Below are 24,960 nucleotides of genomic sequence, written 5' to 3' on the forward strand. Positions count from 1 at the left end.
GTCTCGCTCTCCCCCTCTCTCTATGTCTCTCTCTCCCCATCTCTCTCTCTCTCTCTCTCTCTCTCTCTCTCTCTCTCTCTCTCTCTCTCTCCACCACTCCTCTCTCGTGCCACTCCTCTCTCTCTCTCTCTCCCACTCCTATCTTTCTCCGCTCCTCTCTGTCTCCCCTCCTCTCTCTCTCCAGCCCTCCCTCTCAGTCTCCCTCTCTCTCTCCACCACTCCTCCCTCTCCACTCCCCTCTCTCCCTCCACCCATATCTTTCTCCATGTTATCTCTCTCTCTCTCTCCACTCTCTCTACACTGCTCTCTCTCCACAGTATCTCCACTCTCTCTCCACTCCTCTATCTCCACGTTATCTCTCTCTCGCCACCTCTTTCCCTCTCCACTCCTATCTCTCTCTCTCCACGTTCTCTCTCTCCAGCACTCCTCTCTCTCCACTCCTCTCTCATCATTCTCCACACTTTGAAATGATCAGACCTCTCTCTCTGAGCTACACAGTAGAGTGATGGTTATCAGAGAGGGATGGAGTTCCAACCCATGTTGAATCAATGGCATTGACCAGCGTATCCCTCCTCTCTCAGTTGGCTTTCTCGACATCAATTGCATAATGTTATGGCTATACATGACGATGTCCCACATGACGTATTCCATTTCAGTGCAGTGTAAGGGCCGTGTCAGTACAGTATGTGGAGAAGGCTTTGTCATTACACCATGTTAACCTCTTGCGACGAGCAATCCCGTATCCGGAATCCTATTTATAGCCTCAAGCTCATTACCATAACGCAACGTTAACTATTCTTGAAAATCGCAAATGAAATGAAATAAATATATTTGCTCTCAAGCTTAGCCTTTTGTTAACAACACTGTCATCTCAGATTTTCAAAATATGCTTTTGAACCATAGCTAAACAAGCATTTGTGTAAGAGTATTGATAGCTAGCATAGCATTAAGCCTAGCAATCAGCAGGCAACATTTTCACAAAAACAAGAAAAGCATTAAAATAAAATAATTTACCTTTGAAGAACTTCAGATGTTTTCAATGAGGAGACTCTCAGTTAGATAGCAAATGTTCAGTTTTTCCAAAAATATTATTTGTGTAGGACAAATCGCTCCGTTTTGTTCATCACGTTTGGGTAAGAAAACCCCCCGAAAATTAAGTCATTACAACGTGAACTGTTTTCCAAATTAACTCCATAATATCAACAGAAACATGGCAAATGTTGTTTAAAATCAATCCTCAAGGTGTTTTTCACATATCTATCGATGATAAATCATTCGTGGCAGTTGACTTTCTCCTTTGAAGAAAATGGAAACGCGCATGGAGCTGGAGATTACTCAATAATTTAGACGGAGGACACCGGGTGGACACCTGGTAAATGTCGTCTCTTATGGTCAATCTTGCAATGATATGCCTACAAATACGTCACAATGCTGCAGACACCTTGGGGAAACGACAGAAAGTGCAGGCTCATTCCTGGCGCATTCACAGCCATATAAGGAGACATTGGAACACAGCGCATTCAAAATCTGGACCATTTCCTGTATGAAATTTCATCTTGGTTTCGCCTGTAGCATTAGTTCTGGGGCACTCACAGATAATATCTTTGCAGTTTTGGAAACGTCAAGAGTTTTTTCTTTCCAAAGCTGTCAATTACATGCATAGTCGAGCATCTTTTCGTGACAAAATATCTTGTTTAAAACGGGAACGTTTTTTATCCAAAAATTAAAAGAGCGCCCCCTATCTCGAAGAAGTTAAGTGCACTTCAAATGATGCATCGTCGAGCATACTCTCCAATAATGTCCTATAGCCACATATTCTACAGCTGCCAAGATCTGTATAGTGGACATAAGAACCCTGCTGCTTTTTCCCAGTCCTTCTGTCAGAGCTGCTGGCCTAACTGGTACACCTAACTGGTTCACCTAACTTGTTCACCTAACTGGTTCACCTAACTGGTACACCTAACTGGTGTCATGCTACCAGTATTCTGTCAGAGCTGCTGGCCTAACTGGTACACCTAACTGGTACACCTAACTGGTTCACTTAACTGGTTCACCTAACTGGTTCACCTAACTGGTACACCTAACTGGTTCACCTAACTGGTTCACCTAACTGGTACACCTAACTGGTTCACCTAACTGGTACACCTAACTGGTTCACCTAACTGGTACACCTAACTGGTTCACCTAACTGGTTCACCTAACTGGTACACCTAACTGGTTCACCTAACTGGTACACCTAACTGGTTCACCTAACTGGTATACCTAAATGGTACACCTAACTGGTACACCTAACTGGTACACCTAACTGGTGTCATGTTACCAGTATTCTGTCAGAGCTGCTGGCCTAACTGGTACACCTAACTGGTACAACTAACTGGTTCACCTAACTGGTTCACCTAACTGGTATACCTAACTGGTACACATAACTGGTGTCATGTTACCAGTATTCTGTCAGAACTGCTGGCCTAACTGGTACACCTAAATGGTACAACTAACTGGTTCACCTAACTGGTTCACCTAACTGGTATACCTAACTGGTACACATAACTGGTGTCATGTTACCAGTATTCTGTCAGAACTGCTGGCCTAACTGGTACACCTAAATGGTACACCTAACTGGTGTCCTGTCACCAGGTACATAATTACAGGCTGTCCACAAAGGCCAGTTCTACACCAGGGTTTACACATGTCAGATGGCTACAAATGATAACTATTTCAATATTGGCAAAATATGGCCGTTTGATGGACAAGGTGCAAAAGTATGAATGTTGAGAGATATTTCGTTGGTTCCTACAGGGATGGTTTGCATTTGAGTTTCAGTTTTTCTGGAATTGTCTGACGTTAGTGTTAGATTCTCGTATATTGTAAACTGATGTTATACATGCACTAGGTGGAGATTTCTTTCAAATGTTTTTTAAAGTAATTCTAAAAGCCTTAACAATGTGTACCGGACTGACATTCTTTACAATGCTCAAACAGTTAATGAAAATAATTCTATCTTCGATAATTAAATCAATCTCTTAAATAATTGACCAGGAGGAGAATATATATAGGTAATATGTTTCATCATGATGCTGACATCACTCCTACACAGTACATACTGTGCCAAACTGTCTTCCGAACATTGCCTTTGACGTTGGATGATAGTCACTTTGGATGGCTCTGCTTTCTGTTCTTCTGTCTTTTCATCTTCAATCATGCTGCATCCTTCTGCAGCTCAGGTACGTTTACACACAGAGAGAGAGAGAGAGAGAGAGAGAGAGAGAGAGAGAGAGAGAGAGAGAGAGAGAGAGAGAGAGAGAGGGGGGACAGGAAAGTGAGAGAGCAATGAAGAGAAACAGAGCCTAAGAACGGCAGAGAGAGAGACTATTTTCAGAGAAGTCAAAGCTATGTGTTGTTGACGGGAATAAAAGCTGACCTCACCTCCCAACGTCTAACGTCTGCCCCGTCTGTTGTCAGTGGTCTCCTCTCTTTGCATTCTCACATAGGCAGGCAGTCAGGAGGGCCGTGGATGAGAAGCGAGTTGGAGGTTGCTAACTTCTCTTGAAGCTTGTGCGGAGCATTCAGGCTTTCAATTAAAGATAGAGCGTAGTCTGTTGCTATTGATGCTTTAAAGTTTATTTTATTGGGTTGATGTACGTGTTGACTCCAGAGTTGGTGTCGGTTGTGATAACATGCAGGTGGGTGAGGAAAGGTTTTATTCGATGGTACGTGGAGTTTAATTCACATTCAAGGGAAATAACGTTCAAAATGGGGTTTATGAAGGGCAGATTTCTTGAAATACTTTCATAATATATACATATATATATATATATATATATATATAAAAAGCAGCATGAATGGAAGACCACTGTATAATAGAACATCAAACCTTGACCGTTTTATCCATAATGGACTCTTGACTCTCTCTAATGTACTGTACACAAACACCTTCTTTCTTTAAACATCTGTAAAAGCATGATGTCTGATGACTTCACCACCCCAGCCTTTCAGGGACCATTTTTTTCTCCCTATAGATGGTTTTCCCAGAGGTGGACTTTTATATTCTGGCCACTCACACGCACGCACGCACACACACACGCACGCACACGCACGCACGCACACACACACACACACACACACACACACACACACACACACACACACACACACACACACACACACACACACACACACACACACACACACACATACACATACACATACACATACACATACACATACACATACACACACACACACTAGATGGTTAATGGAGCATTATTGATGCTCAAGTCCATTTCCTGGACCGTCTCTCATGAGAGACACACTGCCTGGCTGCTGTATGAAACTGACACTCTCAAGTTGGCTTGACAGCCCCGAGGACCTAACGGACCACTGACAGGGTGAATCCTGTCAATACACTTCTATGTGCTCCGGGATGTTCTGTGCCGTGGACGGGGGAGAAAATGACAGTTATGTTATGAGTGTGTGTGTGTGTTTCGGGGGAGGGGGCTTGTGTGTATCACAGTCAACTGTCACCTTGACCACCAGCTTGCCATACACCAACGCTCCAGCAGAGATCTTTCTCTCTCTCTCTCTCTCCCCTCTCCATCTCTCTCTCGCTCTCTATCCCACTCCCTCCTCACTCTCTCCCTATCTCTCTCTCTCTCTCTCTCTCTCCCCTCTCCATCTCTCTCTCTCACTCTCTATCCCTTTCCCTCCTCACTCTCTCCCTATCTCTTTCTCTCTCTCTCCCCCTCTCCATCTCTCTCTCTCGCTCTCTATCCCTTTCCCTCCTCACTCTCTCCCTATCTCTTTCTCTCTCTTTCCCCTGTCCATCTCTCTCTCTCTCTCGCTCTCTATCCCTTTCCCTCCTCCCTCTCTCCCTATCTCTTTTTCTCTCTCTCCCCTGTCCATCTCTCTCTCTCTCTCGCTCTCTATCCCTCTCCCTCCTCCCTCTCTCCCTATCTCTTTCTCTCTCTCTCCCCTGTCCATCTCTCTCTCTCTCTCTCTCTCTCTCTCTCTCTCCCTTTCCCTCCTCACTCTCTCCCTATCTCTTTCTCTCTCTCTCCCCTGTCCATCTCTCTCTCTCTCTCTCTCGCTCTCGCTCTCTATCCCTCTCCCTCCTCCCTCTCTCCCTATCTCTTTCTCTCTCTCTCCCCTGTCCATCTCTCTCTCTCTCTCTCGCTCTCTATCCCTTTCCCTCCTCCCTCTCTCCCTATCTCTTTCTCTCTCTCTCCCCTGTCCATCTCTCTCTCTCTCTCGCTCTCTATCCCTTTCCCTCCTCCCTCTCTCCCTATCTCTTTCTCTCTCTCTCCCCCTCTCCATCTCTCTCTCTTGCTCTCTATCCCCCACCCGTTCTGTCTCTGTGTCTCTCCAGCCTGTATTGTGCTAGTGTGATAAACAGCTCATTACATGCAGAACATCATACTATACATTCCATACTGTGACATGCTCAGGTTATTATCCACCGGAGAGGGAAAGCCTTGATAAATCAACTGTGTCAAATTACAAGATTGTGTTACGTGATTAAAGGGAATATAATGAGGATAGTTCATTAGTGTGCTTGTTAGATGTGATTGGGCTTTTTGGATATGGTGTCGGAACAGTTTAAACACTCTCAGTAGAAACATGTTTATTGTGTAACAGGCCATGAAAGGTGGGGATGTCTCGGTCCCGCTTGTCAGGGTGTTGGTGTGAAGTGCAATACAGAGGAGGTTTGTCATGGTATGGTCATCAGTGGAACACACCCACACACATACACGCCCTCCAAGCCCCCCTCATACACTCACCTGCCTAGCGGGTCACCTCAAACCGCTGTGTAGCTAAACCCATCAGGACCCCCATACATCTGTCACTGCTCCTCTTCCTCAATGTGGCATCCCTGCTCCTCTTCCTCAATGTGCATATGTACGTTTTTTTGTGTGTGTGTGTGTGTGTGTGTGCGTGTGTGTGTGTGTGGTCACTGGGGTCCAGTAAGTGGGTTCCCTAATCTTGGCAGCGGTTCCCTTTGAGATCCTGATTATAGGTTGCCTCTCTCGGGAGACATTTTGAAACAAGGTGATTTATCCGCTGTGATTTTTTTCTTAGGTAGGATTTATCACAGTTCGAATGTTGTTTTTGGAGTAGTTGCCTTGTTGATGGAGATTGATACACATACAAATATGCTTCTACACCTGCATTTCTTGTTGCTGTTTGGGGTTATAGGCTGGGTTTCTGTACAGCTCTTTGTGACATCAGCTGATGTAAGAAGGGCTTTATAAATACATTTGATTGATGTACATGCATGCACGTACGCAAGGATGCACACACACACCGACACACACACACCCTAATCTTCTCTCCCACCCCCCAGAGCTGTCCATCTCCCGTCTCCCCCCGTACATGCATCTATCTCATAGTCTGTCAACGACCCTGCGAGCATGGAACAGGGACAGAGATGTGATGCGCTAAGCCCCCCCCACCCCCCCACACACACACTTTCCGTATGGGACAGGGTTGCTATCAATTCAATTTCAATTCAATTCAAGGGCTTTATTGGCATGGGAAACATATGTTAACATTGCCAATGCAAGTGAAGTAGATAATAAACAAAAGTTAAATAAACAAAAAATGAACAGTAAACATTACACTCACAAAAATTCCAAAATAATAAAGACATTTCATATGTCCCAAACCAGAAGTGTCCCCTCCGTCCTTGCTGCTCCTCCACTAGACTACAGCCTTTGCATTGCTGTCTCGACCTAGACAATATGGCCTGACTGGCACTTCCACTGCTCTCTCTACCCAATCTGACACGGACTTTGGCTCATGAACTGTTGATCTGGTCAGTAGAAAGGAATTTTATCCAACCTTTATTGAACTTTGAGGTATCTTGAGATATTTTTTCACGACTGAACACTTTCAAATAATGAATTTAGACAAGTGCTGGAAAAATGAATGTCTTACCCTCCAGAACACTGTAAATCACTATATGTCATGTCATTCAATAATGTTGTAATGAAGGGAATAGAATGAGCCCAAGTGTACTAGTTATATACAAACCAGGATGTTGGTGTTGATCATAGAGTTGGCAAGAGTGCGCACAATGGACCGAAGCCTGTTTTAGCATGGGCAGCACCATTTCAAAGATAGGAGATGCATCAAACACGTTTTGTAGCTAGAAGGAATCCGTTGGACGGGACGTTTGATTTCCATAGGGTTGGCACATTGTTCACAGGACACCCTATGTGGATAGAGGCTATGTTATAATACATCAATCAAATGAAGCCTTCAGTAAATTGTATTCGTGGGGTGCCTTTGTTACGTCTATGAAACCGAAATCATTGGTGTTGGAAACCGTTCTAAGCTTCTCTATAACAACAAAATGAGCAAATACACCAATGAAAACCTCAGTAGCCTAGACATCGTTGCATGTGCCAAGTTTGCCTGATGATAGTGAAAAACAGGCACAAAAGCAATAATGGCATTATAAGTGTTGATATGACAACAGTCAAAGCAATCAATTATCAGTTGACACATGTCTGTGTCACGTAGCCGAAACAACGAAAGCTGTTGAGTGTGTTGCTGATTACATTTCTTGCTTGAGATGTAAAGGTGATGACATGTGCTGATAATAGCCTGTAGAATTCTCAGCGGCTTGTTCTATTCCAACCGATGCCACCTTCTCTCCCGTCTCTCCGTTTCATTTTGCTGGCAGCACCTGGGCACCTGCTCAGTGAGCACAGTTCTGGCTTTTTTAGCGCTTAGACCTCGGAGGGTGAATACTCATCAGATATGTCATCGTGATAAATGTTTTCCGTTCAGATTTTGTGGCAACGCTAACGAGCGCATCCATTCACCTTGGTCTTCTTGCCATCATTGTACATGACGCACACTCTCACTGTTTACTTCAAGTAAACCCGTGTAGACTGATAACAGAGTACATAGCATTTGGACATTAGAATAGATCCTTACAATAGAACGGCCCACCCAGTTCTTCATTCACAATTGGTCATTTACATAATTAGGTGTAATTGGCTTCCCCTCGCTCATCAACTCATCCATTCTCCCCATCATACTTTAGCCTACTTCATTGGTTTAATCTCTTATTATATGTGTGAAATTAGTTTCGGTACGGTTTAGGTTCACTTTCGAGGTGATTATCTGGGGGATTTTCAACTGGGCACTGCATCTTCAGCTATCGGGATATTGTTGGTCAGAAAAAGAGGGGAAATGGGGAAAACCATAAAAAAATGAAATGCCCTAAAACTGTCTAAAACACCAGTTCTGTTTGTGCTATTAAGATTCTAATAATGACAGTGTATTGTAGACTTATTTAGGACAAGGACGGAGGTGGGATTGACTTTAAAAGTGGCGTGTAATATATTTTTTTTATTCATCAGCAGCAAATTAGTGTTTTAGCAGTTCTACTGTGGGTTTTCTAATAACATGTAGTTGTATTAGCCTACCTTTTAATGTGGCATGAACACAACCAGTCATGATGTTTTTAGCTGATTGTAAAACAAATCACAAAAAGTAGATTTCCTTCGCATGTTAGTCCAAAATAACATCCCATTGACTGAAATGGCAGCCTTCTGTCTTAGTATGTTGCCCCATGTATCTGATGTGGTCATGAGGGAGAATGTCATGCCATACTCTTTTAGTCCTGACAGCATCAGATACATGGTCAATACATTCTGAGACAGAGGGGCGCTGTTTCGCTCGGATGCTTCATCTGAGATTGATGGGTCTTTCTGTTGGCAGTCAAATAAATGGTCAATATTTAAATATTTTATTTGGATGGGCCAGGAGGTACGTTAGGGCGGGCCATCTGTAGATTCTCTGCAGACTATAGTCTCCAGTCTATAGACTATCAGTAACATTTCAAGTAACTATCCCTAACCCTAGCCCTAACCTTAACCCATTTACATTTACATTTAAGTCATTTAGCAGACGCTCTTATCCAGAGCGACTTACAAATTGGTGCATTCACCTTATGACATCCAGTGGAACAGCCACTTTACAATAGTGCATCTAAATCTTTTAAGGGGGGGGGGGATTACTTTATCCTATCCTAGGTATTCCTTAAAGAGGTGGGGTTTCAACCCTTACCCTTATACTAACCCTAACCCTTACATTAACCCTTACCCTTATTCTGAACCTAACCCTAACCCTATCCCTAACATTAACCCTTACCCTTATTCTGAACCTAACCCTAGCCCCAACATTAACCCTTACCCTTTCTCTAAACCTAACCTAAACCTAAACCTCACCTGATACACACCCGATGCCCCCGATACCCAGCCGATGCCCCCGATACCCAGCCGATGCCCCGATACCCAGCTGGTGCCCCCCGATATCCAGCCGATGCCCCCCGATACCCAGCCGATGCCCCCGATACCCAGCCGAGCCCCCACACGATACCCAGCCGATGCCCCCTGATTTCCCAGCCGATGCCCCCCTGATACCCAGCCGATGCCCCCCTGATACCCAGCCGATGCCCCCCTGCTCTTGCCGTCACTACAAGTATCATTCCCTTGACTCCTGTCACTCTCTATGGTCCTGGCTCCTCACCCCTCTGCACCCTCCATACCGCGGCGCACATACCCAGAATACCCAGCGCCGCAAGAAGGGGAGACAAACACCCCCCTCCCATCACTCCTAACAGTCACTGAGGCGTTGCCACTAATAGCCTGGGGAGGACGAGAGAATGATGGAATGAAAGTGTGGGAAGACATGGGGGTGATGAGAGGGAGTGATGGCGGTAGTGGTGACGGTCGGAGGAGGAAGAGTCGACGGTGACAGATGGGTGTGAGATGCGCAGCGGCTAGATTTACATGCGCTGTTATTTATTTGGATTTTCAGCACCTCGCCATCTTTGAAATGTAATTATGTGGCGCTCAGTGACGGTTAGGAGCGATGGAAGGGGGGTGTTTGTCTCCCCAACTCGGGGTGGAGTGAGCCCGGTGGCCCCAGTTAGGCCAATGGATTCGGCCAATGGGTTGTGAGCTGCTATATTAAGTCGGATTGATTTCCATTGGATTTCATGACCTATTGCAATGCTATTGTCTATCTTGCTTCCAATCAACCAACCAACTCATACACACAAACATAAATGATTAACAATATCCCTCTGGTCAAGGTCACTCATTGTAGCCCTTTCCATAAATCCTACAGTACTCTGCATCTGACTCACACGGCGCTTTCTCAGAGAGCGGATGTAGACTACCGTCCTGGTCGGAGGATTGTACGCTCACAACATAATTAACTCTAATTTGAGATTAGGATGAATTCATTTCGGTAATCTGGCACAGGAGTCCCTAGTCAGCCATGAGGGGAGAGAGATGTTGGATGAATTGGTAAAGACTTGTAATGAGATAGGCCTGCCTTGGCTCAGACAAATAAGCACGTAGTTGGCCCATTGCCTCCTCTCCCCCCATTGTGACAGTGGCTGGAATGGGAAATCATTTTTCCATTCATTTGTTTATAATTTTCGCAATTTTTCCCCATCCACACCGAAAGTAATATAATCCTGGGGCCACTTTAAAGAGGAACATATTTTTGTGTCCTCATACATATATAGGCACACCTGTGTGCAGACAAACACACACACACACACACTCATCTCTCCCCATCCTTTCCTGGGATGCTCCATGTTATTTGGAGGAGAATGAACTCAACTTTGGGTGACTCTGTCATCCATAATAAGATTGGACAGTGAAGTCTGATCCGTCTATCTGGCGTTGGTCCCTACGACGTCATCAGTGGTCAATTTACTAAGGGACAGGGATGCCTGGTGAATAACAGATGAAGAGTATGTGTGCCAAAATTACAAAACAATCTGAAAAAAATGTTTGATTGTAGAAAGTAAACAGTGTCCCATTTAAATTTAGCCAGAGTCCGGATATTTCCATGTCTCGATGGTTCTGCAAAACATTGGATAATGCTATCAGACACGGTACTAGACTATTCAATGCAATCCAACTAAGACATTGGCTCTTTAGGTCGATGTAGAATCTGCACTAGAACGATCTCAGCTAGTTTAAAACTCTCATTGAAACCTGTGATTAGTGATTCTCCCTGTGCACTTGGTTTAATCTGTATGTGGTGATACTCACCCTGACAGCCCAACAAAACCGGTGGTAGAAGGATGAAGGAATTAACATTAGCAGCATGGCCATCAGATCTATAAATGGTGGACACTGCAATTCATTATTCCTAGCTGCAGGGCCACACATACGCACATGTGAAGTAAGCCTTCGTTCTAACAACACAGAGAAGCTGATCCTTTCCTCAGCAATCACGTTTAAGAACTGTGCTTTTGAACCATTGAGCATAGTGCTTAGTTTACAATGTTGTTACAGTTGGAACACTTTTTGTTTACTTAATTATTATATAGAATTCATATATATACTGTATATACTAGGCCTATCCGTTTTCCTTGTTGGACCTGCGTTTATAATGTACCAATTTCAGTTGGTGTGGTTTTTGGTTCAGCGTTCTGTAACTTTGTAGAACGTTCTGTCTGCAGGTGTAAGTGCATATTATTACATCATGATTGCAAGGGGTCCCAATATCTTTTCCAACTGTCCCGTTATCTGGTTTTAATGTCCGTTCTAGAATGCCCTTCTAGCCAATCTGAAACCAGTATTCAACAATGCTGTCGTATATTATATATAATGCAGCCTAGCACACTTCCAGAGGATAAATCATTTCTGATGACAGATAATATAAGGGAGAGGAATGTGGATGTTTGCCCCATAAATATTTAAAGAGCTGAAGATTATTACAGAGCTGGGCTTTATGGAAACCTGGTTCTGTTGTGATTCTGGTGGCTTGGAGGGATTGCATTGTGTGTGTGGGGTGGGAGGGCTGTGTGCGCGTGTGCGTATTGTACATTTGTGTGTGTTGTTGATGTCCTTTTACAATCGCCACTTCCTCTCTCACAAGGTGGAGTCTGATGATTGCACCATGGCTCTCTGTTTGTGGAAGGCTTTTTGGGGGGGGGGGGTTCAATCTGTGTTTTATAACCGTTTGTTTGATGTGTTGTGATAGTGCCTCTGTAGGAGGTTTTGACTCTACTGTCCACAGTGACCTAAAAGGAACCTTGGGTCCTGAAGAGTGTCACCCTCGTTTGGCATGAGTCAGGGTTAACAATTGTACTAAATAAAGCTATACTGGGGATCACGATCTGCAACTGCATGTCAGGTTTACCTTGACTTAGTCCTGGATATAGTTACTTCATTATGTTGGTTTTAGTATTTGATACCCCTGCTCGACGTCATTCGGGCACAAAGCAGGACCCTTCAGCATGTAGGTACAGGAGATTCTAAAGGACTAACAGGTGCTACTGAATCATGCATCAAAGGTGTAGTCACATTTATCCCATTTCCCATTACTGGTGTGTAAGGAAGGATCACCTATGATTTACTACCTGGCAATGAGTCACAGGGGGAAGACGGCTGGCAGAGATCCAAAACATAATGGACCTGCAGTGAGGAAGAGGGGGGCTGGCGAAAGACCAACAAAATAATGGTTTTGTTGACCAGTTCATGGAGAATTTCAACACTTGCACCCTTAGCTCACCACAATCCCCCTGCACCTACTGCCCCTTCTCATTCGGCCCCTGACCTACACTCTCCCACCTAGGCTTTCCAGTTTCCTCAGACTTCTATTGGCCTGTGAATGAGGAAAAATGACTGTGACATTAGCCATCAATTCCACATTAATGGCTGGGGCTCCTGTGCTGCCCAGATGCATTGATTTCCATTTTCTTTCTCACACGAGAAGACAGAGAAAGGTGCAACCTCTTTCAGGTTTGAAAAATGGTAAAGGGTGTTGTGTCTAAATGAGGGTTTTTCCCTCCCATCATGCAGTGCAAGGTCCTAGCCAGACTGAGACCTGAGGACTTGTGTTGACTCCCCAAGCTATGGTAATTATTTGGCTTTAGCTCAGTGGGCAAACACGGTTAAACACACATAATATTTAATAACACTACATGTAAATCACCTCTGGTTACTGTGCATGGTTTTATGATATGACCAAATGATAGATGACACTGTTGTGAAAGAATCAGTAGTTTATGACGATCACCATTGAGGAAAAGGATGTGTGTGACTGCGGGAGCTCGATACTCTCGTCTTCAAGTGAATTCATTATTTACTTTTACTCAAGTATGACAATTGGGTACTTTTTCCACCACTGTGTGAAAGGAAAAGCAGGCTTTATGGGGAATAGGGTAGCAGGGGGCTGGGCCTACCCAATACAGGGGTTGTGACTAGACGGTGGTTTTACGTGGTTTCATAACATTCTCCAAATCATCTGAAAGGGACTGCTCAATGGCTCAATGTCTCGATGGGCCTGTTCAAAGTATGTGTTTTAATGAGAGAAGGTTCTAAATGTGGTTCTTTTGAGCAATTCTTTTATATTCCCAATGAAAGTTACTAAACTGAAGTTAGTTTCTATTGATCCTAACACTGTCATTTCATGAAAGATTCAAAACATATTCACCATAATAATGGATCATAGCGTGTAAACTCTGTGGAGTAATTGAACTTCAGCACCACACCCAAGTGACCACTCCAGTTTCAGACCCAGAGTGGATTAAAGAATCGTTAGATGTACACACTTAAAAACAATCCCATAAACAACTCAGCTAATGGGACGCAAGGGACTTCCTTGATCTAAAAGTTGGAGCTCAAGATTTCACTTCTACCAGTTCATGCCTACGGTATCATATTCCCCTGTAGGTCTAAGCCCTTAGATGGCATTATCTACAAAGATAATGTAGGAAATTGTTTTAAGATGGTCATAAAATGTATCATTTAGCCATTTAAAAAAAAAAAAATAGGACCCCTGTAGGTATAAACAATAAATATGTTCTTGTTCGGATCCTCTCATGTGTAGAACAAGGCTGCTTCCACCTGCCCCATGTTGTGGAATAGGCACAAACGTTATATCGTCGGAAAGAGGGGATTGAACTGCAGCCACTACAAGAAACTCTCTAGCATAAACACACGGGGAGCTATTCAACAATCAAAATGATGTCACTGTGTGACGCTCGGGTGTCTCAATCGACTGTAGAGGCCATGATGTATCGCCCCTACCTTTCCTACGATGTCAGAGGAATTCAAACCCAAGGTCCACAATACTGCTGGTTTTCTCTACTACCTGATAATTACAGTGCACCCCCTGGTGTCCCAGGTATAAATCAGTCCTTGATTAGAGGGGAACAATGAAAATCACTTATGGAACTGGCTTCGAGGTCCATATTTGAAATTCCCTGATTAATATGGAACATAGAGTATGTTTACAGTGGTTGATTCTCCAAAAGTTGCAGCGTACTGCAGCACAGCTTGCGTGGTGCCGCAGAATTCAATTGCACGTTATTTAAGTGTCGGCCACTTTTACCATTAATGCTAGTTAGTGCTTGTTTGACCACCAGAGGGCATCTTTGAGAAGCATTTGATAGCCTTTAATATTGTCTGTACAAGAGAATTTAAAACCTATTTTTGTGAGAACATAGTATATGGGACTGATTTTAAGAAATGCGGCTTAATTAATTATTATATTAATATTATGGTGTTTCTGTTCCAAGAAAAATGAAAAACCCTCAGGGTTTCCGTTAGGATGGACTGGAAAATATGGCACTGTACAACGTGATGGTAGGCTACAGTACTAAGAGCATAACATTTCCACACACTAATTGTAGTCTAACCAATACCCAAACAGAGATTCAGTGAAAATAAAAATCTCATTGATTTATCAAGACCAGTCCCCATACTTGTCTCAGAGCACCGCGAAACGGTGCTAAAATACTTGACCACACGCGGGTAGGCTTTTGCTTCAAATCCTGTTGCTTCTAACTTCAATATGCTCTTTAAATAAATAAGACCTACACCACTTTTCACAGCAAATTACTCAACACTAGTGAGACTCATGTCGCCTACGGTAGGCCTACAGTATATCAACAAATCAAAAAATAAAATGATGTCACCGCCAATAATTACATATGGGGCTCCCGGTGGCGACCGGCACAGGTATCAACCCTGCATCTGTAGCAACGCATTTTGCACGGTGATGCAGTGTCTTCGACCGCTGCGCCAATCAGGAGTCTCCATCCACAAAGATTAAAAATAAAGAGAGATGGTGGTAAAGGTATATTGTCCTACTACCAGCCCATAATGGAGTATTATAATACTGTACATGGTGTCCAGGTCAGGATAATCAAAACATTTCTTTATTAAAGACTATCAGAAAGAATGTTGGTAATTATTTATTTTGATCCAAAGCAATGAATGAGTGAGTAACTCAGCGTTATGTAGGTGCTGGCTCTATGACTTTGGAGTTTAAAAAAAAATGTTTTAACAAAAGGCAGCCATTGTAATCTGATTAAAGGGCAAAATAATATTTGTAAAGGCCAAAACATTTATTTCTGTTTTTAGAGGGAGAGAAACGCTGGGCCAATTGTGTGCAGCCCTACGGGACTCCCAATCACGGTTGGATGTGTTTTCTCTTTTCTGGTGGATTAAACTGAAATTGCAACCAATCAAGGCCAGTTGTGATACAGCCAACCTAACTAAATCAAATCAAATCAAATGTATTTGTATAGCCCTTCGTACATCAGCTGATATCTCAAAGTGTTGTACAGAAAAAGTGCTGTACAGAAACCCAGCCTAAAACCCCAAACAGCAAGCAATGCAGGTGTAGAAGCACGGTGGCTAGGAAAAACTCCCTAGGAAGAAACCTAGAGAGGAACCAGGCTATGAGGGGTGGCCAGTCCTCTTCTGGCTGTGCCGGGTGGAGATTATAACAGAACATGGCCAAGATGTTCAAATGTTCATAAATGACCAGCATGGTCAAATAATAATAATCACAGGCAGAACAGTAGAAACTGGAGCAGCAGCACGGCCAGGTGGACTGGGGACAGCAAGGAGTCATCATGCCAGGTAGTCCTGAGGCATGGTCCTAGGGCTCAGGTCCTCCGAGAGATAGAAAGAAAGATGGAATAAGAGAGAGCATACTTAAATTCACACAGGACACCGGATAAGACAGGAGAAGTACTCCAGATATGTGTGTCCTTCTGTAGCTCAGTTGGTAGAGCATGGCGCTTGTAACGCCAGGGTAGTGGGTTCGATTCCCGGGACCACCCATAAGTAGAATGTATGCACACATGACTGTAAGTCGCTTTGGATAAAAGCGTCTGCAAAATGGCATATAAATAACAAACTGACCCTAGCCCCCTGACACATACACTACTTCAGCATAAATACTGGAGGCTGAGACAGGAGTATACATTTGTATACAACTAAGTATACATTTGACAATAGAATTCTCCCCCTACCCTCCAATTTGTTTCCCTTCATTGGACAACTTTGTTCCAATATTTCTGTAATTCAGTGATATTTATTCTCTTAGTAATTCATTATGGATCCGTAACTAAATAAACATCTGTATTTTGAAAGAGTATTTTTATCCTAATTTTATTAACGAAGCGTAAAGATGCTGTTGGAGAAATACAGTACTGTACAGTATACGCTTTATCCAACATTTTGAGGTTGCATGAGGTCGTTTTATGAAGGTGTCGAAGCTATATGACTGTGCCATCAACTGGATTACTTAGCAGACATCACTTGTTTATATTCAGTCACACATATAAAGAATATCATGGAATATAATGAACGTTTTTGTTTCTCCATGCTTGTCTCAGAGCAGCGAGAAACGGTGCTGAAATAGATGTCCACAGTGGGTAGTCTATATATAATGATGTTTTGGAGGTTATTTCAGTTTTTTTTAAATGACAGTGAGCGATTTGTAATCTGAATAAAGGCCAAAATCATATTTATAAAGGCCAAAATATAGCCCTGCTAATAGCCGTAATGGAGCTGTACAACATGACAGTGTGTGTTTGAAATAGTATTTTCCAGTAAGCAACCATTTGTTTACCTTCATTAGACAACTTTGTTCCAATATTTCTGTAATTCAGTGATATTCTTTCCCATAGTAATTTGTTATGGATCCATAACTAAATAAACATCTGCATTTTGAGTACTTTTATCATTATTTTATGATTTTACATTTGACTAATAAAGCATTTAAAACATTTTGAAAATATTAGCCACCTGCATTTGTTTATTAGGCTACTGTGCAGTCTGACAAGTAAACATAGCCTACCGTACATAATGTAGTAAACATGGGAAAGTGCCTAATTCTTTACATAAGGGAGAGCAGGACATGTCCAGATATTCTCAGTGACCTCAGGTACTCACTGACTGTCTTTAATTCTTTTTTGGGGGGGGTTGCATCAGTCAGGTTGAACCGATGACCTGATGCACCCGTCAGGTATGATGACTCTGCCTGTTGGAGGTGGAGCTCCAGAGCTCACAGTTGTGCCTGGCAAGGATTGTGACTCCATCTCGTTCCCCGCCCTCTTCAACGCGTCATTCTCTGCCTGACTCTCTGCCAATGCTGCCTGACTCTCTGCCAATGCCGCCTGACTCTCTGCCAATTCTGCCTGACTCTCTGCCAATGCTGCCTGACTCTCTGCCAATGCTGCCTGACTCTCTGCCAATGCTGCCTGACTCTCTGCCAATGCTGCCTGACTCTCTGCCAATGCTGCCTGACTCTCTGCCAATGCTGCCTGACTCTCTGCCAATGCTGCGTGACTCTCTGCCAATGCAGCCTGACTCTCTGCCAATGCTGCCTGACTCTCTGCCAATTCTGCCTGACTCTCTGCCAATGCCGCCTGACTCTCTGCCAATGCCGCCTGACTCTCTGCCAATGCAGCCTGACTCTCTGCCAATGCTGCCTGACTCTCTGCCAATGCAGCCTGACTCTCTGCCAATGCCGCCTGACTCTCTGCCAATGCAGCCTGACTCTCTGCCAATGCTGCCTGACTCTCTGCCAATGCTGCCTGACTCTCTGCCAATGCCGCCTGACTCTCTGCCAATGCCGCCTGACTCTCTGCCAATGCTGCCTGACTCTCTGCCAATGCTGCCTGACTCTCTGCCAATGCCGCCTGACTCTCTGCCAATGCCGCCTGACTCTCTGCCAATGCCCTGACATGACTCTCTGCCAATGCCGCCTGACTCTCTGCCAATGCAGCCTGACTCTCTGCCAATGCCGCCTGACTCTCTGCCAATGCTGCCTGACTCTCTGCCAATGCCGCCTGACTCTCTGCCAATGCTGCCTGACTCTCTGCCAATGCTGCCTGACTCTCTGCCAATGCCGCCTGACTCTCTGCCAATGCAGCCTGACTCTCTGCCAATGCTGCCTGACTCTCTGCCAATGCTGCCTGACTCTCTGCCAATGCTGCCTGACTCTCTGCCAATGCCGCCTGACTCTCTGCCAATGCAGCCTGACTCTCTGCCAATGCCGCCTGACTCTCTGCCAATGCTGCCTGACTCTCTGCCAATGCCGCCTGACTCTCTGCCAATGCTGCCTGACTCTCTGCCAATGCTGCCTGACTCTCTGCCAATGCCGCCTGACTCTCTGCCAATGCTGCCTGACTCTCTGCCAATGCCGCCTGACTCTCTGCCAATGCCGCCTGACTCTCTGCCAATGCCGCCTGACTCTCTGCCAATGCTGCCTGACTCTCTGCCAATGCTGCCTGACTCTCTGCCAATGCTGCCTGACTCTCTGCCAATGCCGCCTGACTCTCTGCCAATGCTGCCTGACTCTCTGCCAATGCTGCCTGACTCTCTGCCAATGCCGCCTGACTCTCTGCCAATGCTGCCTGACTCTCTGCCAATGCTGCCTGACTCTCTGCCAATGCTGCCTGACTCTCTGCCAATGCTGCCTGACTCTCTGCCAATGCATCAGCTGTCACCTGTATCTCTGCCCTCAGATAATGTTTCACTTTCTGCCAGTCTGCCTTCAATGACTCGATCTCTGTCTTCAAAGTTTGAACCTGATCCATGTGCACCTTCATCAGAGGAGTAGAATGGTACCGCCCCTGAGCCCCCATCGATTATAGTGGCCTATGATAGAAATGCTAGATCAATTAAGAAGTAAAAGTGACTCCAACATACAAATGCTGCGTACACATTGATAGGCTATGTACATTTTTTTAAAGAAAATGCACTGAAACCAAAATACCTGTTGGTGATCCTCTCAGCTCTGGCTCATTTTCAAGTCCTCTGGTGGTTATGGTCCTAACCCTGGAACGGGTAGCATCATAGGAAGAAGCTGGCTTGAGGAAACTATGTCCATTTCGTCTGTTCGTTTGTTCGCAATGTCATTTGTTTTAGATCAACAGCTAATTTCTGAATGGTAACTATGTTAGAGGGTGGAGTTTGGGGCGGGGTGAGGAGTACTGGAAAGGTGTGACTCGCAGCTTACAATAGGCCATAAGTATACAGAAGATCCCCGATTGTCATCACTTGGATTATGTTGCTAATCTGGCCACTTCCTCCTCCTCCTCCCTTCCCCAAAGGTCCGTCTTCTGTGCATGGCTCTGCGGCCCATCCCATGCCCCCTGCCCTCGTGCCTTGAACCTCGCGCGCCCACCGCTATTTCAGTGGATACAGCTGGAGAACTGCAAGGCAATCCCATTTTGTGCCACTCAGGAGCCATGACCAATATGACCAATATACTGTATATTGTCGTGCTAATAACAGGGCTAATAACATATCTTTGAGAATATCCAACAGGCTTTTATAGAATTATAAATTAATAATAATAATAATAATAGCTTTCTGTAAAAAATAACCATGTTTTGTAGATGATTTCGTTTTCAAATAACGTGAAATGAGTGAGAAAAAGGGCATTCTTGAACATGGGGTGAGACATTGTTACTAATTTGTAAATAAAGCCAGGTGTTATTTAAAAGTATTTATTTCTGTTTTTAGAGTGAGAGAAACCAAAAACCTACAGTCATTTCATGGGTCTTCCAGTCGAGGCCGGCACATGTATTGAACCAGCATCTGTAGCAACACACTGCAATGCAGTGTCTTAGACCACTGTGCCACCTAGGGGCTGTACAACATGACCGGTCGGGAGTAGGCTACAGTACAGAGTACTACAGTAAGAGAAAAATAATCCTAACATTTCCACACCCTAATTGTAGTCTAAGTTTCTCTTAGAATAACAACCTGTAAGAAGACTTTTAGTAAGTAATACTGAAGTCGTGCATCAGTTTCTATTTAGGTTTATATCGCCCATTCATTGTCAGGTAGAGAGACACATTAGCACCTTGGGACCCAAAAGCATAATCAGTGTTCTAACTCCCCCTTGTGCTGGTCTGGAGGAATGAAGTAGTGACGCAGGGTAACGTACTAAACCACACATCACAAGTCCCGCAGCATAATCGCATCATTTCCTGAAATAGCAAGTGCTTACTTATCTACCCTCTCTCTCATTGGTTAAGTCTGTCCCCCCCTCAACTGCCCTAAAGAACCACTTCAAGTCAGCTGACTTGACGTGGTTGATGTGCGTCAACTGTACCCAGTGTGTGTGTCTGTGTGTGCATACATGTATGGTATGACATCAAGTGCAGCATGTTCCTGTAGGTACCCCATACCCACTCGCCCTCCCCACCTGGGCCTATATGTGGTTGTAATTAGTGAGGGGTAACTGTAGTGTCTCCAGGTTTGGAGCCAGAGGGCAGAGCATGGAGAGCAGTGTGTACATCTTCTCTCTGCTCCAGTACTATTAAAGCAATAAGGCATGAGGGGGTGTGGTATATGGCCAATATATAAGGGCTGTTCTTAGGCACGACGCAACACCCTTAGCCGTGGTATATTGGTCATATATCACAAACCCCCGTGGTGCCTTATTGCTATTATAAACTGGTTACCAATGTAATTAGAGCAGTAAAAATAAACGTTTTGTCATATACGGTCTGATATACCACGGCTTTCAGCCAATCAGCATTCATGGCCTGAACCACCCAGTTTATAATAACAGTATAGAGTACAGTAACCATATGCTGGATCTCTGGCTGCCCATAGCCACATTATTATAGCCATCTCATTCTGCCTCAGATACACTCAAACAATGGCAACTTTCTAGACCCAACATTGTACACAGACACGTGAAGTGTAGTAGCTGTCTGCTTCTGCTCCAAATACTCTACTGTACTTTACCTCAAACTCCCTCACACCCCAATCTGTTACATGCTATATCCGTCAACGTGTGCTCTCCACATAAATATATCTAGAATAGATCTTGTCCCAAATATATGTCCCAAATACCCATCAACACACACACACAATACCCGTCAACACACACACAATACCCATCGACACACACACACAATACCCATCAACACACACACACAATACCCATCAACACACACACAATACCCATCAACACACACACACAATACCCATCAACACACACACAATACCCATCGACACACACACACAATACCCATCAACACACACACAATACCCTTCGACACACACACAATACCCTTCAACACACACACAATACCCATCAACACACACACACAATACCCTCCGACACACACACAATACCCATCAACACACACACAATACCCATCAAAACACACACAATACCCATCAACACACACACACACACAATACCCATCAACACACACACAATACCCATCAACACACACACAATACCCATCAACACACACACACAATACCCTCCGACACACACACAATACCCTTCAACACACACACAACACCCTTCAACACACACACAATACCCATCAACACACACACAATACCCACACACACAATACATCAACACACACACAATACCCATCAACACACACACAATACCCATCAACACACACACAATACCCATCAACACACACACACACATACCCATCAACACACACACACAATACCCATCAACACACACACAATACCCATCAACACACACACACAACCCCATCAACACACACACAATACCCATCAACACACACACACAATACCCATCAACACACACACAATACCCATCAACACACACACACAATACCCATTAACACACACACAATACCCATCAACACACACACACAATACACACACACACCCAATACCCATCAACACACAATACCCATCAACACACACACAATACCCATCAACACACACACAATACCCATCAACACACACACAATACCCATCAACACACACCCACACACACAATACCCATCAACACACACACAAACCATAACCCATCAACACACACACACAATACCCATCAACACACACACACAATACCCATCAACACACACCCAAACACAAACCCATCAAACACACACACAATAACCATCAACACACACACAATACCCATCAACATACACACAATACCCATCAACACACACACACAATACCCATCAACACACACACAATACCCATCGACACACACACACACACACACACACACACACACACACACGCACACACACACACACACACACACAATACCCATCAACACACACACAAATCAACACACACAATACCCATCAACACACACACACACACAATACCCTCCCCACACACAATCCCTTCACACACACACACACCCTTCACCCATCCCAAACACACACACAATAATCAACACACACACAATACCCATCAACACACACACACACAATACCCATCAACACACACACAAAACCATCAACACACACACAATACCCATCAACACACACACACAATACCCATCAACACACACACACCCAATACCCATCAACACACACACAATACCCATCAACACACACACAATACCCATCAACACACACACACAATACCCATCAACACACACACACAATACCCATCAACACACACACACAATACCCATCAACACACACAAAATACCCATCAACACACACCCAATACCCATCAACACACACACAATAACCATCAACACACACACAATACCCATCAACATACACACAATACCCATCAACACACACACACAATACCCATCAACACACACATAATACCCATCAACACAAACCCAATACCCATTAACACACACACAATGACCATCAACACACACACAATACCCATCAACATACACACAATACCCATCAACACACACACACAATACCCATCAACACACACACAATACCCATCGACACACACACACACACACACACACACACACACACACACACACACACACACACACACACACACACACACACACACACAACACCCAACACACACACACACATCAACACACACACACAATACCCATCAACACACACACAATACCCATCAACACACACACACAATACCCATCAACACACACACAATAACCATCAACACACACACAATACCCATCAACACACACACAATACCCATCAACACACACCCAATACCCATCAACACACACACAATAACCATCAACACACACACAATACCCATCAACACACACACAATACCCATCAACACACACCCAATACCCATCAACACACACACAATACCCATCAACACACACACACAATACCCATCAACACACACACAATACCCATCAACACACACACACAATACCCATTAACACACACACAATACCCATCAACACACACACACAATACCCATCAACACACACACACACAATACCCATCAACACACACACACAATACCCATCAACACACACACACACAATACCCATCAACACACACACACAATACCCATCAACACACACATAATACCCATCAACACAAATAGCCTCTCAGTCCTCTGATAGTGAACCTAAATTACTGTAGCCCCATTCCCATGGTAGATTAGATCAAGTAGTATTGTTATAGATGTTGCTGGATTTACACATACACGTACTGTATTGTTACACAAACACATACACACACACACACATTATGCTCACAAATCCCTTTTCTCTTTCCCACTGAACCTTCAATTTACCCAAATGCCACTCCTAGAGCGCAGCCAACCTTAGCCTCCGTTCACTTCTGATGTTTGTCTATGCCATCCTGAATAAACCCTTCACTTACCCAACTCACACTGGGCTGAGAGGGAGCGGACTGACCTGCTGCTGAACGGTGACAAATGACTCAGTCCTGAGTGTACTTCAACCCCTTCTCTCCCTCAGGGGAAACGCCTACCTGCCTTACAGTGCGCGTGTGTATGCGTGTGTGTACGCGTGTGTATATTTGTGGCTGTGCGTTTGTGTCTGTGTGTGTGTGTGTGTGTGTGTGTGTGTGTGTGTGTGTGTGTGTGTGTGTGTGTGTGTGTGTGTGTGTGTGTGTGTGTGTGTGTGTGTGTGTGTGTGTGTGTGTATACATGCATGCGTACAAATCACGTCCTTAACTGACCTATAGGCCTGGTGAGCATGCAGTGCCAACCTTCACTCAGCCGTTCTGGAAATAAGAGTTGATGAGTTGAATCATGGTATTGGGTTTTGGACTTAGAGGCTGTCTGATGCATTGTGTATCAGCCAGCGGTAGCAATGGGGAGAGGCAACAGAGCAGCACGAGTAGTTCTTTGAATGAGCAGCCAGCTTGATACCTGAAGCATTTAGACTTGCTTCTGGACTGGCCTACCTTACCTGCTGGTCAAACCACACAACACATACAGGCACATGCACGCACACAAAGAAACAAACACAAAACACACTAACTTTAACAATAATAGTGCAAATCCGTTTCTAATTCTAATGACATTATTAAATGCTGCTCAAAGAGCAATGGAGCCCCCACCATTCACACTCCGGAGAGTGAGGTCAGTAACCCAGTCTGAGGCCTGTCAGTTTGGGCTGCTGCCAACACAGGAGTCAAAGGAGCAGATATCTTAAATGTACTGGTTATTGCTATCCGGGGCGGTATCAAAACAAGTCAAAATGGCAAAGAGGATACCCTGCAAATACATCACAAGAAACATATTGATTTGAAGAGGACTGGCATTGAAACACAGGACCACAGCTATTCATATTTGTGGAATAAATTGTCGAAATAACATAGTAGCACCATAAAGGTTGCAATATGTTTAAGGACAACATGATAGACCACTATAACTAAGACACACACATGACTTTCCACCCGTATTCACTGGTCTCTGAGTA

The 24,960-nt window shown here is 44.3% G+C and overlaps 2 protein-coding genes across 3 annotated transcripts in view; one reads left to right on the forward strand and one right to left on the reverse strand.

Moving 5' to 3' along the window:
- The window catches only part of LOC118392701 (neurexin-1-like), a 1,157,590-nt gene that overhangs the window by 459,700 nt on the left and 672,930 nt on the right, over positions 1-24,960 (forward strand). The window lies entirely within an intron of this gene.
- LOC127906726 (adventurous-gliding motility protein Z-like) lies at positions 15,226-23,916 on the reverse strand. 2 transcript variants are annotated; one of them, XM_052459406.1, is made up of 3 exons: positions 23,286-23,916; positions 18,026-21,617; positions 15,226-17,938 (listed from the first exon to the last, which is right to left on the reverse strand). In XM_052459406.1, the coding sequence occupies exons 2-3, from the start codon at positions 18,926-18,928 to the stop codon at positions 17,267-17,269; spliced, it is 1,575 nt and encodes a 524-aa protein (XP_052315366.1). In that variant the 5' UTR covers positions 18,929-21,617; positions 23,286-23,916; the 3' UTR covers positions 15,226-17,266. The 2 variants fall into 2 exon arrangements, with proteins under 2 accessions (XP_052315366.1, XP_052315365.1); XM_052459405.1 differs by having other exon boundaries at positions 23,202-23,916.

This window comes from Oncorhynchus keta, chromosome 13 (genome assembly GCF_023373465.1).
Source record: "Oncorhynchus keta strain PuntledgeMale-10-30-2019 chromosome 13, Oket_V2, whole genome shotgun sequence".
Lineage (NCBI taxonomy): Eukaryota > Metazoa > Chordata > Actinopteri > Salmoniformes > Salmonidae > Oncorhynchus > Oncorhynchus keta.